The following is a 15731-nucleotide window of genomic DNA, read 5'->3' on the forward strand; positions in this document are numbered from 1 at the left end:
AGAGAAAACTGGTAGAAGAATGGAAAAATGATGGGATGCATGATAGCCAAGACACTGAACTCCAGAGCCCTATACCTTAATAATAGATATCACACCCAGATTTTAAGTGGCAATGTAGTTTTTCAACAGAACAGTATCCTCTAATTTTAAATGAATGCTACTTATTTCAACTTTTTCAACTTTTAAAAATTTTATAGGGTGTTATAGATTTTAAAATTGTATAAAACTATAAGTACACAGAATATTACACACAGTTCTGTTTGTAGCTAAATAAATACTTAATAAAAGCACTGGGGCTGCAAAGAATTTTTTATCTTTAAAGGGGTACTTATATTACCAAAGTTTGAGACCAGTAAGAGTGAAAAATATCATGCTTGGAAATAGACTGGTCTTCTGCAAAAAAGCAAGAGAAACCACCAGATTCTCTGGTACACTGATATGTGAGCAAAACAGAATATAACTCCAAAGAGTATGAGCTGACATGGGCAGCTGTACTTGTCAACTGGACTCTCCTGCCTGCTTCTCCCTGGGATGGTTCCATTGCCTACTCAGATCTTCCTCTTCTGTTTATCAACTTCTCTTAGATTTATGTTAGTTCTCTACTACCGTCTGTCTCTTTCTGCCCATGACTTTTGTACCCAATATTAGTCTTTAACTTCGATCTCAACTATAGGTTAGAGAAATTTTTTTAAAAAGAGATTGGATTAGATAAAACAATACTTAAATACTTAGAACAATGTCTGTGATGTAGTAATAACTCAAAACATTTCACTTCCCCTGTTGCTGCTAAGTCGCTTCAGTTGTGTCCGACTCTGTGTGACCCCATAGATGGCCTCCTACCAGGCTCCTCTGTCCCTGAGATTCTCCAGGCAAGAACACTGGAGTGGGTTGCCATTTCCTCCTCCAATGCGTGAAAGTGAAAGTGAAGTCGCTCAGTCGTGTCAGACTCTTAGCGACCTCATGGACTGCAGCCTACCAGGCTCCTCCGTCCATGGGATTTTCCAGGCAAGAGTACTGGAGTGGGGTGCCACTGCCTTCTCCTAGAGATAATTTATTTTACTTGAAAACTTAGGTAACCAAGGTTTAGAAAGTTTAAGACCTATTTACTGTCAAAGATCAATTTAAAGGCAGAAGTAGTTCCAAATAACAATAATTTTCACATTAAAAAAAAAACCCTGGAGTAACTGATAAGTTTATAGAGAATAAGATTTTTCTATCATTCTGCAAGTGTTACTTTAATAATGTTTTTTTACTGTCCTTGATGTGCTGAAGTACAATTTCCTTCTATTTTAAGACATTCTCATCTACTGTTCTGCCCTTGGATATTCCTTATAGGTTTGAAGTATCCTCCAGAAGACTATTATGGATTTATCCATTGGCATTCCAACTTTATTACTGAACCTATTTCATTTTGAGATTTTCCCATACTGTATGCATGCCTAAGCATGCCCATAATATAGTGGATTCTCTATTTAATTTACATCTCTCAGTCGAATGCACAAGCTTTTGAAAATGGTTTGACTATTCTTTCCATTTGCTGTTAAAAAAAAAAAAACGAAGTATTGCAGCCCAAAATATATTTATACAGCTTTCAGATAGGAGTATAAGAGCAAAAAAAAAAAAAAACTATTTTAAAATGTCTAGATCACTTTGAAAAAAATTACATCATATCTTCTAGAAGAACTCCAGCTAATTATAGAGTGGGAAATACAAGTTATTTAAAGGGTATCCTTTAAGTATTCAATCAATAAGCTGGAACACTTTATACACTGTGATAACAGACTTGCTCAGTAGAATTATTCATATTTTTATGAGGTTAAAGAGGATGTAACTGTGTGTATGTATATCTGTATGTGAGAGATCTCAAAGCAAGAGAACCTAGTATTAAATGCTAAAAGGACTCAGATTTCATCCTGAAAGCAATGGGGAATCCCCGAAAAATTTTAAGCAGGGGTTTTGTTGTAGGGTTTTTTGTTGCTTCAGCTGCAATAGAGAGCATGGATGGTGTGGTGTGAGGCAGCAGGTGGAAAGGTGAATTGTGAAGAAAATTCAATAGTTCAGGTGACCTTAACTGAGGCAAAGCCAAAAATACCAAGAGAGAACAATAAAAAAGGTAAGATTTGGTTATTATCAAGAGGTGCGAGTGAGGAAGAGGATAGAGAAAAGATTAACTTGCAGGTTTCTAACTTGTGAGGACAGAAGGCTGGAGGTGCTTCTAAACAGAATGAGAAGGAGTATGCACTAGGAAAGCCTTAGGACATTCACTCTGATAGCCATAATTTTCTCAGGGAACTAAGAGGTGGGAGCACCTTCTGAGAGAAAAGAGCAGAGTGTTCATACAGATGAGTTGTGGAGAACAGTGGAAGCTGGGCAAAGTCACTGATGAGAATGGAAAAGGAAGCTGGCCAAAGAACAGTCAAAGTTATTAAGCAAGTTAAAGTCTTGGGAGAGGCAAGTGAGCATGCATTTGTAGTGAAATCAATCTGCACAGGTGTGTGAATTTACAAAAAACTTCAATCTGCACTACTATATGATTTTCTTTTTTTCCCAAATAATGATCATCCATCTCCATACATCAGTATAAGCATGGACCACTGGACTTATCTAGAGTTGCAAGTTTAAATACCAGACATAACAGAATGCAAAAGCATGAAGGAGGTGAAAGCACTGTGAAAAAATTTTAAGTTATCAACCATAGGGTCGAGGATGGATAAGGAAAGGAGACCAGGAGAGAAAAGACAGTAAGGATTTAAGAACAGGGGTGTCAAGAAAATTGGAGCGCAGTTTTATTGAGAATGAGAGAGTAAGAAAGCTGGAAGAACAGAAGGTACTGAGATTAAATTTCCCTAAATGGAAAAATTCTAGACTTGTTTTGTCCAATATGGTAGCCACTTGCCATGTGTGGCTATTTACATTTAAATTCAATAGAATTAAAAATTGTGTTCCTCAGTCACACTAGCCACATTTCAAGTGTTCAATAACCATGCAGGGCTACCATATTGTCTGTATTGGCCAGGGTGGATAAAACATCTCCATCATACAGAAAAGTCCACTGGACAGTGTGGCTCTAGTTAATGCCCAACTCTAGGAAATTTCTAGGAGTGTAGAAGACAAATGGAGACGAAAGCCATTGGGCAAGAGGCAGTAAAGGAATCAGGAAGGTGGAATATTTGATTGGCTTCCCACAGTGATAATGAATTCAGCCTGTGGTAGGAGTTCCAATGAGGAAGATATGAGCTAGATGCTAAAGTCCTCATCAAATGTTGGGAGTATGACCAGATAGATGAATGTGTAAACTTTGCTAAGAGTTGTAATGTTTTTCTTAATGGTGTATCCGAAACCCTTCAGGACTGTAATAGTGTCCTTTGCTTCTGAAACATGCTAGATGGATTCAATCTAGACCCAACCCCAGAGTGATGTTCCAAACCCCACTTAAACCTCTCCTGAACCATTCTCCTGGTTCAAAATTCACCTCTGTTGAAACTATATCAACAGTAGCTTCAGCCAACTGAATACTGTGGGGTGAAAAAAGAACCTGTTGAGTTAACTCTAGTTGTCAGGTTAACTAAGTAGCTGAAAATAATGCATCTATGGCATAGCTTCACGGGAAAGATTTAACAAAAACTACTTCTGCTAGGATATACGACAAAAAGTCATCACTTTGAAGAAGATAGGCAGTCTGGGTATGTCAGTTGTGTTTACTGGGCTTCCCAGGTGGCACTAGTGGTAAAAGATCTGCCTCCCAATGCAGAAGATGCAGGAGACGTGGGTTATATCCCTGGATGGGGAAGATGCTCTGGAGAAGAGCATGGAAACTCACTCCAGTATTCTTGCCTGAAGAGTCCCATGGACAGAGGAGCCTGGTGGGCTACAGTCCATAGGGTCATAAAGAGTTGGACACAACTGAAGCAACTTAGCATGCACACACATTGTGTTTGTTAAACACATTTGTTATAATCTAGGATTTGCACTTAAGACTTTTTATGATCAAGAGGGGTGGCTATCAACTAAACTAGTTACACTGGCTCTTCATGGCTAAAAATATCACACAAAACAATTTTCAGTGGCATATGAGCTAGGTGCCACCAGCCTTCCCTTTTCTTAAGCATTGACAGCTATGAGCTACAAGACCACAGCAATCCTGCCCTACTAACATTAAAAAACGAGTCAGCACAAGTACTCTGGTCCTCTCATTCCTCAGTCCCTCACCCCAGAAATTACTGTAGTACCAGAATGTGGGTAAAGTTTACCATTCTGCAAAGGTTAGTAACACTTTGGTTGAGTAAATGAACAATCACATCACTTAGTAATTATAAGCTAAAATAAGCCCAGTCCCTTTTTTCTTCTATCACCACTGCTAATCCTTCTTAATTTGCCCATTCTTGTTAATATCTGCAATTTTACTTTCACTTGTTTTTAAGAACTAGATGTTTTTAAGAAGCTGGATGTTTCTTATTTCTCAATAGCTATACAGTTTTAGTCTGTTGATTCTGCTAGGTTATATAGTTATTTGTGTGTAATGGGCTCTTCCACAGCAATATGCAGCAGAAAATTCCTTTTGACAAGCCATAGCAAGTTTAATTGAGTCATGACGTATGCCATCAAACAGCTTCCAATGAGGCAAAGGGTCTTTTTCCTAAGGTAGCATATGCTTTCACCCAGTTTCAACATGGCTATATGATCTCATATGACGAAGGAAATTATTTTCTTCATTTATGAAACGTTACAGAAAGGTATGGAGTTAATATTTGATTGAGCTAATTAAATTTTCAAGAGGAATATGCTCCATGAGGCTTTCCTCCCCCTTAGATTTAGTGAAACCTCTTTTTACAAAATCTTAGCATTGAATTAACAGGTCAATTTTTTAAGTTTGTCTTTCCACTCTATAGTTTAATCATTCCCTAGTGAGAATCCCAAATCAATTCTTTTAAAATTTCCACTCTATTTTAAATGTTGCATAAGTAATATTAATAGAAATGACTCTTGTCAATATAGCATCTACGATTCTTTCCCACTTTGCAGCCTGAAGGCATTCCAAATTCTGACATCACTTTTAATGTTTTCAGGACAGATGCTGTTAGGGCTTTCAGCACAAGTAGTAGATAATCAGCAGGCATTAGTTAACTTGTGAACCTTCATCTGAATATCCTTCAGATACTCAGGGGATCTGGGTGATATTAGAGCTGCAATGTCAGCCTGAAAAGTAACATCAGTAATGGGCATCATCCTTACTTCCCTCCCCAGTATAGCAATAAGGCAAGGAAAAGAAGATAGTAAACCATTGATTTGAACCATATAAATGAGATGAACATAAATTGTGCTATCTGTTATATTCGTCCCCGATGCAAAATTTACCTAACATATAACACAAGTACTCCCATTCAACTGCATCAAAGGACTTCTTGGCATCTAATAAAATTGTTGGTACTGGTTCCAATTTTCCTTTGTATTTCAGATGAGTTGCATTAGCCTATGCAGATTATCTCATGCTTATCCCCAGACATAAAGTCTTTCTTGGATAAGGGCCTATTAGATTTGTGATTACTTCATGTAGCAAGTGTTGCAGTATCTATTATTTTATGCCTGCTGACATTGTATAAAAGGATATTTTTCATAATACTGTTAAGGGAGTAACATGCAATCTTCAGTATAAGGCTATATAGATATGTAATAGTATAAAGAACCATAGGCTGCCTTGATTCCAAGCCACAGATAATATCTGAAGCTTTAAAAATTCAGTACAAACCATTTAAATGCATTACACTTATTCACAGTCTATTTCTGAAACTATGGGCTGTTCAGCGTGCTGATGGCAGAGAAGTTAATGTGTTGGTAAGCAACCTAGATTTTTATAAAGCTATTCTGAAAGTAACTCAATGCCACAGAAAGTAATATCAATTACTCCTTGCTTTTCAGTTGACATTGCAAGGCTGCTCCAAACTCCTACTCTTCAATTCAGCACCTGCAAAGAAAAGGAAGGCACAGAATGCCTCTATGGGAGATTTCTGGGCATTGCAATCATAAGAGGTACTTCCTTCAAAAATGGCCTGAAACACTTCAAAGTTGGGGTTCTTCCCCCAAGTACTACTTAACCCTCTCATGCCCTGAGAATAGGGAATTGCAAATACAGGGAAGGCTGAGTAATGAAGAATAAGGATGAAGCCAGTAGATAATCTTTAGGGTTCCTATGAACTATATCCCGTGAGACAGAGCAGAATAGTGAGAAGGAGCTAGACTTTGAAGCTAATTTTAATCTTGGTTCCATTCCTTACTTACCAGCATAGACTTGGCCAGCTAGGAACAGCACTAAACTTGGGTCTTCTCATTCAGAAAAGGTACTCAAGATACTCACTCTTGGAGTTGTTTTAAAGTTCAAAAAAGTAACATATAAAGAAAAATATTTAATGTTCAATAAATTGTCAGATGTTCCACTATAATAACTGCTAACAATAGTGAGCTATAGGTATATCTAAATTTGCATTTTTCAGGAATCACAGAAAGGCCTAATCCAATGGCATACCAAGTATTCAAATTAGGCACTGTGTTGGGAAAACAATGACATTCAACAAAGTGCACTGTGACAACTTACTTTGACATTAATCTACACAAAATGGACTTTTTAAACATCACAGTAAGTGAAGGCAGGATTCTAAATTGAAAAAACAAACCAATAAGGACAAACTAAACACACGTACACACACACACACGTAAAAAAAATCTTTTCCATTATTATTACTCTTCTGTATTTATCTGGTATATCTGATTGAGTCCAAGAGATCCAGCTTTTCTTCAAATATATTGGTTAGATACAGAGGAAACAAAATGGTTAATGCAATGAAGATACAAAAATAATTCTTTTTAGGACTCCCCAGTTATAGCAACCCAGTTATACAGGTTTGCAAATCAAACAACAACAACAAAACAGTAAATTAGTAAACAGTCTCTAGTGTAAATGCACAGACTGTAATAATTCAAAAAGATTCAGATTTAACAAAATTTTTTATCTATACAGTTTTTTTTAAGCTATTTTTAAATAGATGGAATCTTTCAAAACACACTACCTAAATTTTCTTAATAGTGGGGAAAATATATTTGGACTCTTGAGTGAAGCAATTTCTAGAGAAAATAGAAGATCCAAACCTGAGGCTAAAACTCTAAGTACATACACAGAAAAGTACACAATATTCCCAGGATATGTGTAAACAAGGAGAGCCACTTCGTAAATGGTACTCGGTTTTGGTAACAGTATCATCCACTTTCATTAGGCATTTCCCTCTTGTGCATTAATATGTGACATCATACTCTCAGATAACATTTCATAACAGAGTGAAATAAAAAGCCCCTCCAGATTGCAACTGTAAGATAATCAGATTCTGTAGTGCTCATTATGACTGCAATTATGTAGCAAAACTCTCCAAATATAGTTCAGTTATTGCGGTTATTAATCATTCTGGTTTTGTTTCAAGTACTTGCTTTATAGCCTGCTGGATAGACTCCATTATTCTACAAGCTGAATGTCGAAAGTCAAACATGTGCATGTGAATCTGATGTTCTAACGGCCTTTCAACATAATTTACCCTTTCAATTCGTATTTGTGAATACAGAAAAAAAAATGGGGGAGAAATAAAGCTGGTGTCAATAGAGTCACTGACCTTTGCAGTAAACAGAAGATAGTTCGTAATGAAAAACAACTTGGCAAATAAGAAACTTATTTTGCTAGAACTAGAAATACTTCTGCCTAAGAAGTTAGTGTCAGAATACCAATCAGTTCTTACAGAAAGGGGGAAAAAAACCTCAGAGAATCTGTATATTTGATAAGGAGAAAAATGATAAGAGGGCCAGGAAATGTGCTTTTTTAAAGGTTCAAAGCACCAACATTATGGATAGAATGTATTTCTAAACATTTTATGCCTAAAACCATGTATTACTATTAATTTAACTACAAAAAGCCAAGTAAAATACAGTAGATTACAAACACCATCTGCAGCATCTTAAATCATTACTAGAGAAACATTTCTAGGAAAAATATACACCTGAAAAGTTCTGAAATGCCACAGTATTAAATAAATAGGATTCCAATCATATCCAGAGAAAGTGACTTCATTATTATTTAAATGTTAACATGCAGAGAGACTAGAAAAAGAAATATAATAATATATGCATGTGTTATCAATGTAATGGTTCACAAAAGGCATATCTCCCATTTCAAGTTGTCCATGATTTTTTCAATTTCGCAACATACATTGGGCCCCAGGCTTTACCCTTATCTGGAATCACCAAGAGCCCACATTCTTGGCCAGTGGGAGCAAATGTGAAGTCGCGGGAGCAAGTCCTTGCCATTTCCTTAATGTCCACAGGCATGATGTTACTGTAGGAGTTTAAAACTTCACTGATCACATCTTGATTTTCTGCCTTGGAAAGTGTGCACGTAGAGTACACAAGCAACCCTCCAGGACGTAAGGCCTTAATTGCAGACCTATGTGTAATCAGGAAAATGCAGATTGATTAGATACATTAACACAGAACTACGGAGGCTGAAGGCAAGAACGCTTATGAACTTGAAATTAATCGTACTCTGACTCTGACTATAATAACTGAGTGTATAGCCTTACAAATAGCCTTACAACTATTCCTTTCTAATAAATCCCTGAGTGACTAGAAAAATGACAATAAGACCAATCCACATGGGGAAGACAGAGAGTGTGTTTGGGTACTTTCTTGTTTTGTTCTTCTAAGGACCAGAGGATGGAGGTGGAGTATGGAGTAACTCGTTTTCTTGGAATACACTGAGTGGTACTAATGGATAAATATCAATAACCTCAGATATGCAGATGACACCACCCTTATGGTAGAAAGCAAAGAAGAACTAAAGAGCCTCTTGATGAAAGTGAAAGAGGAGAGTGAAAAAGTTGGCTTAAAACTCAACATTCAGAAAACTAAGATCATGGCATCTAGTCCCATAACTTCATGGCAAATAGATGGGGAAACAGTTGACACAGTAGCTGACTTTATTTTTGGGGGCTCGAAAATCACTGCAGATGGTGATTGCAGCCATGAAATTAAAAGACGCTTACTCCTTGGAAGGAAAGTTATGACCAACTTAGACAGCATATTAAAAAACAGAGACATTACTTTTCCAACAAAGGTCCATCTAGTCAAAGCTATGGTTTTTCCAGTAGTCATGTATGGATGTGAGAGCTGGACTATAAAGAAAACTGAGCGTGGAAGAATTGATGCTTTTGAACTGTGCTATTGGAGAAGACTCCTGAGAGTCCCTTAGACTGCAAGGAGATCCAACCAGTCCATCCTAAAGGAGATCAGTCCTGAATATTCAATGGAAGGACTGATGCTGAAGCTGAAACTCCAATACCTTGGCCTTCTGATGTGAAGAGCTGACTCACTGGAAAAGACCCTGAGCTGGGAAAGATTGAAGGCAGGAGAAGGGGACGACAGAGGATGAGATGGCTGGATGGCACCACCAACTCGATGGACATGAGTTTGAAGAGGCTCCAGGAGTTGGTGATGGACAAAGAAGCCTGGCGTGCTGTGGTCTATGGGGCCGCAAAGAGCTGGACACAACTGAGTGACTGAACTGAGCTGAACGGAACTGAACTAATGTGTAGGTGGAATGGAGCACCTGAATGTCAGGAAAGTGGTTAGGGCTCAGTAATAGATGAAGTTATGGGAACAAACAGGATTTCCCAGGAAAAGGACAAGACAAAAAAGTGGACTGAAGACAGACATCAAGAGAATATCTATATGCAAAGAAATCAGAACTTAGAAAAAAATTTAGAAGGCTTTTCCAGCTGAACATGTAGCTTCAAGGAAAAGATGGGAAGGAAGGTTTTTTCCCCACACCAAGGGGAAGATTTGAACATATCTGCAGATGCAGATCCAGGAGAACAGTCCCAGGACTTCAGGCTGCAAATGGAGGAGATAGCTTCAGAAAAGATGGACTCCAGCTCTTCATCTGAAACAACAAGGGAGAATGAACTGGGAACTGGGATGTTCTAAGGTAAACGGAAGTTCATGATAGAGCGTCTTGGTAAAAGTGGAGTGGGAAGCAAGGTCATCTACTGAGAGAGAAAACTAGAAAAGTTTTAGCCCTGTTGTTGTGGTTATAACCCCAGAGAAGTTACTAATCAAGAACTTCTCTCTACTGGATTCAAGAGCACAGACAGACCCATCTCACACCTATATTTAAACAACTAGAGCACATCCCAATAATTGAGTCTTCTAATGAAGACCCACATTATGCCTGCAATGCAGGAGACCTGGGTTCAATCCCGGGGCTGGGAAGACACCCTGGAGAAGGGAATGGCTACCCACTCCGGTATTCTGGCCTGGAGAATTCCATGGACTGACTGTATAGTCCATGGGGTCGCAAAGAGTTGGACACAACTGAGCAACTTTCACTTTCAAAGTGCTTTGCCACTCAGTCATGTCTGACTCTTTGCAACCCCAAGGACTGTAGCCCTCCAGGCTCCTCTGTCCATGGGGATTCTCCAGGCAAGAGTACTAGAGTGGATTGCCATGTCCTTCTCCAGGGGATCTTTCCAACCCAGGGATTGAACCTAGGTCTCCTGTACTGCAGGTGAATTCTGTACCATCTGAGCCACCAGGGAAGCCCTTACTTTCACAGAGCACATCCCAAATACTGGGGTTTCTAATGAAGATCCACATTATGAAAGTGAGTTCAAATTCTGTTTTCTATATTCAATATTAAAGGATTGAAAAATTCTAACTCAAGACAAGCAAACTGATGACAAGATTTTTTCCCTCTCTCCTTTAGACATCCTTAAATATAATGTGTTGAAAAATGTACTAACGCAAAGCAATAAAGTAAAAAGAACTGAGAAACTAACATTAACTAACAGTGATTTTGAGCACTTTTCTGAAATATGATATGTAGCTAGAGGAGTAGGAGTGAATGAAGAGAGTAGAGAGAGAACTACAGCCACAGAGGGCATAATTTGATCTGTCGAACTACAGAGGAAAAGCACACAAAATGTTAACAGGAGTAAGAAGTGAAAACAAAGATATTAATTCAAAGCATATATAATAAACTACAGATTTCAGACTCCTTTTATGGCAAGTCAGAGAGCCAGGTAAAAAGTTGGAAGGTTTTTTTTTTTAATTGAAGTATAGTTGATTTACAACGCTGTGTTCATTTCTGCTGTATAGCAAAGTGATTCAGTTATACATTCTTTTCCTTTATGGTTTATCATAGGATATTGAATATAGTTCCCTTGGCTATACAGTAAGACCTTGTTGTCTATCCATTTTATGTATAATAGGTTGCACCTGCTAACCCCAAACTCCCAATCTACCCCTCCTCCACCTCCCGGCCCCCTTGGCAATCACAAATTTTTTCTCTATGTCTGTGAGTCTGTTTCTGTTTTACAGATAAGTTAATTTGTGTCATATTTTAGACTCCATATATGTGACATCATGGTATTTGTCTTTCTCTTTCTAACTTACTTCACTTAGTATGATAATCTCTAGGTTCATACATGAAGGCATCATTCCATTCCTTAGCAGCAGCAGCAGCAGCAGCATTCCATTATATATATATACACCACATCTTCTTTATCCATTCATCTGTCAATGGACATTTACGCTGTTTCCATGTCTTGGCTATTGTGAAGAGCACTGCTATGAACATGGGAGTGCATGTATCCTTTAGAATTAGTTTTCTCAGGATATATGCCCAGGAGTAGGACTGCTGAATCATATGGCAACTCTGTTTTTAGTTTTTTGAGGAACCTCCATACTGTTTTCCACAGTGACTACACCAACTTTCATTCCCACCAACACTGTGGCAGAGTTCCCTTTCTTCCACATCCTCTCCAACATTTGATATTTGTAGACTTTTTATTGATGGGCATTCTGACTGGTGTGTGGTGCCATCTCATTGTAGTTTTGATTTGCATTTCTCTAATAACTAGTGATGTTGAACATGATCCTTTCATGTTCCTATTGGCCATTTGTAAGCCTTCTTTGGAGAAATGTCTATTTCTGCCCATTTTCTGACTGAGCTGTCCATTTTTCTGTTGTTTTTGAACTGCATGAGCAGTTGTATATTTGTATATTTTGGATATTAAACCCTGCCAGTTGCATTGTTTGCAAATATTTTCTCCCATTCTGTAGGTTGTCTTTTGTTTTGTTTATGGTTTTCTTTGCTGTGCAAAAACTTTTAAGGTGATTAGGTCCCATTTGTTTATTTTTGCTTTTATTTCTATTGCCTTGGGAGACTGGCCTAAGAAAATATCGGTCCAATTTATGTCAGAGAATGTTTTGCCTATGTTCCCTTCTAGGAGTTTTATGGTGTCTTAAGGCTAATAGAGTTTTGCCAAGAGAATGTACTGGTCATAGCAAACACCATCTTCCAACAACACAAGAGAAGATTCTACATATGGACATCACCAGATGGTCAATATTCAAATCAGATTGATTATATTCTTTGGACATGAGTCTGGGTAAACTCCGGGAGTTGGTGATGGACAGGCAGGCCTGGCGTGCTGTGGTCTATGGGGTCACAAAGAGTCAGACACAACTGAGTGACTGGACTGTGTCATGTCTCACATTTAAGTCTTTAAGAATTTTAAATTTATTTTTGTGTATGGTGTGAGGGAGTGTTCTAACATCATTGATTTACATGCAACTGTCCAACTTTCCCAACACCACCTGGTGAAGTGACTGTATTTTTTTCCATTATATATTCTTGCCTTCTTTGTTGAAGATTAATTGTCCATAGGTGTGTGGGTTTATTTCTGGCTCTCAATTCTGTTCCCTTGATCCATGTCTGTTTCTGTGCCACCACACCATTTTGATTACTGAAGCACTGCAGTATTGTCTGAGGTCTTAGAGGGTTATGCTTGCTTCATTTTTCTTCTTCAGGATTCCTTTCATAATTCTGGGTCTTTTATGGTTCCATATAAATTTTTGGATCATTTTTTCTATTTCTGTGAAAAATGTCACAGATAATTTGATAGGGATTGTATTAAAACTATAGATGGCTTTGGGTGGTATGGCCAAGGTAACAATATTAATTCTTCAAATTCAAGAGCATGGGATATCTTTCCATTTCTTTGAATCATCTCCCATTTCCTTAATTAATGTTCCATATAGTTCTTAGCACATAAGTGTTTCATTTATTTAGGTTTATTCCTAAGTATTTTGCGAGGAGTGTGATTTTACAAGGTATTTTTTTTTTTTTTACATTTCCTTTTTGACATTTGTTACTATAAATAAATGCAACTAAATTATGTATGTTGATCTTGTCTCCTGCTATATTGCTGAAGTCATTTATCAGTGCTAGTAATTTTTGTGTGGAATCTTTAGGGTTTCTACATACAGTATCATGCTACCTGCATATGATGACAATTTTATCTCTTCCCTAAAAGCTGGAAAATGTTTAATCTAAGAAAGTTGAATAATTATTTAGGAAGACCTAAGGCACTCCCTCAGCAGTGGCCACAGGACTGGAAAAGGTCAGTTTTCATTCTAATCCCAAAGAAAGAAAATGCCAAAGAATGTTCAAATTACCACACAATTGCACTCATCTCACATGCTAGAGGAGAAGGCAATGGCACCCCACTCCAGTATTCTTGCCTGGAAAATCCCATAGACAGAGGAGCCTCGTAGGCTACAGTCCGTGGGGTCGCTAAGAGTCGGACACAACTGAGCGCCTTCACTCTGACTTTTCATTTTCATGCATTGGAGAAGGAAATGGCAACCCACTCCAGTATTCTTGCCTGGAGAATCCCAGGGACGGGGGAGCCTGGTAGGCTGCCGTCTATGGGGTCGCACAGAGTTGGACACAACTGAAGCAACTTAGCAGCAGCAGCAGCAGCACATGCTAGAAAAAACATGCTCAAAATTCTCTAAGCTAGGCTTCAAGAATATGTGAACTAAGAACTTCCAGATGTTCAAGCTGGATTTAGAAAAGGCAGAGGAACCAGAGATCATATTGCCAAATTCTGCTGGATCATTGAAAAAGCAAGAAAGTTCCAGGAAAACATCTACTTCTGCTTTATTAACTCTGCCAAAGCCTTTGACTGTGTGGATCAAAACAAACTGGAAAATTCTGAAAGAGATGGCAATACCATACCACCTTATGTGCCTCCTGAGAAACCTGCATGCAGGTCAAGAAGCAACAGTTAACCAGTCATGGAAAAATGGACTGGTTCCAAATTGGGAAAGAAGTACATCAAGGCTGTATATTGTCACCTTGCTTATTTAACTTATATGCAGAGTACATTATGTGAAATGCCAGACTGGATGAAGCACAAGCTGGAATCAAGATTGCAGGGAGAAATAACAATAACTTCAGATATGCAGATACCACCCTCATGGCAGTAAGTGAAGAGGAACTAAAGAGCCTCTTGATGAAAGTGAAAGAGGACAGTGAAAAAGTTGGCTTGAAACTCAACATTCAAAAAACTTAGATCATGGCATCCGGTCCCATCACTTCATGGCAAATAGACGGGAAAACAATGGACACAGTGACAGACTTTATTTTCTTGGGCTCCAAAATCACTGCAGATGGTGACTGCAGCCATGAAATTAAAAGATTCTTGCTCCTTGGAAGAAAAGCTATGACCAACCTAGACAGTGTATTAAAAAGCAGAGACATTGCTTTGCCAACAAAGGTCCATCTAGTCAACGCTATGGTTTTTCTAGTAGTCACGTACAGATGTGAGAATTGGACCATAAAGAAAGCTGAGCACCAAAGAATTGATATTTTGAACTGTGATGTTGGAGAAAACTCCTGAGAGTCCGTTCAATAGCAAGGGGATCAAACCAGTCAAAGCTAGTGGAAATCAGTCCTGAATATTCATTGGAAGGACTGATGCTGAAGCTGAAGCTCCAATACTTTGGCCACCTGATGCAAAGAACTGATACACTAGAAAAGACCCTGATCCTGCGAAAGAATGAGCCAGGAAGAGAAGGGGATGACAGAGGATGAGATGGTTGGATGGCATCACCAACTCAATGGACATGAGTTTCAGCAAGTTCTGGGAGTTGATGATGGACAGGGAAGCCTGGCATGCTGCAGTCCACAGGGTCGCAAAGAATCAAACATGACTAAGAACTGAACTGAACTGAAGCCACCCCATAAACCAAAGACCTCTGCATTCAGCAAATCATAAAGTCACATCACCAGGCCAAAATATCACCCCTTAAAAAAACTTCCACATACTTTATTGTCCCACTATTTAAAAAAAATGTACAATGATGGATAACTAAGAGAAATGCTTATGTAATATGTGAGATGAAGAATAAAAGAAATAGTGGGGTGGGGTGGGATGTGGGAGGGAGTCTCAAGAAGGAGGGGACATATGTATACCTATGGCTTGATGTATGGCAGGTTGATGTATGGCAGAAATCAACACAATATTGTAATTATCCTTCAATTAAAAATAAAAGAATTAAGAAAAATTGTTGATGTATGGTTGATGTATGGCAGAAATCAACACAATATTGTAATTATCCTTCAATTAAAAATAAAAGAATTAAGAAAAAAAAAGAAAAGAATCAGGTTGATGTATGGCAGAAATCAACACAATATTGTAATTATCCTTCAATTAAAAATAAAAGAATTAAGAAAAAAAAGAAAAGAATCAAACAAAAAATGACCTATAGAGAAACAGAAAATTGAGGGAACAAAAGAGACATATTAGTAACAAGACCTGATAAATGCAGAAAGGTCAACAAAAATAAAGCAC

At 38.0% G+C, this 15731-nt stretch overlaps 1 protein-coding gene across 2 annotated transcripts in view; it reads right to left on the reverse strand.

Annotated features, from left to right (window-relative positions):
- Positions 1-6381: 6381 nt before the first annotated feature.
- NSUN3 (NOP2/Sun RNA methyltransferase 3) overlaps positions 6382-15731 on the reverse strand; it is a 60928-nt gene continuing 51578 nt past the window's right edge. For both annotated transcript variants that reach the window (XR_015134723.1, XM_086321375.1), the window contains one exon: positions 6382-8476. Coding sequence is in view for 1 of the 2 variants with exons in the window: in XM_086321375.1 (XP_086177501.1) it covers positions 8206-8476 (271 nt within the window). In the remaining variant the exon portion in view is untranslated. The remainder of the gene's footprint in view (positions 8477-15731) is intronic.

Source organism: Bos grunniens, chromosome 1 (assembly GCF_055505025.1).
Source record: "Bos grunniens cultivar Pamir isolate PY7600 chromosome 1, Bosgru_T2T1.0, whole genome shotgun sequence".
Classification (NCBI taxonomy): Eukaryota; Metazoa; Chordata; class Mammalia; order Artiodactyla; family Bovidae; genus Bos; species Bos grunniens.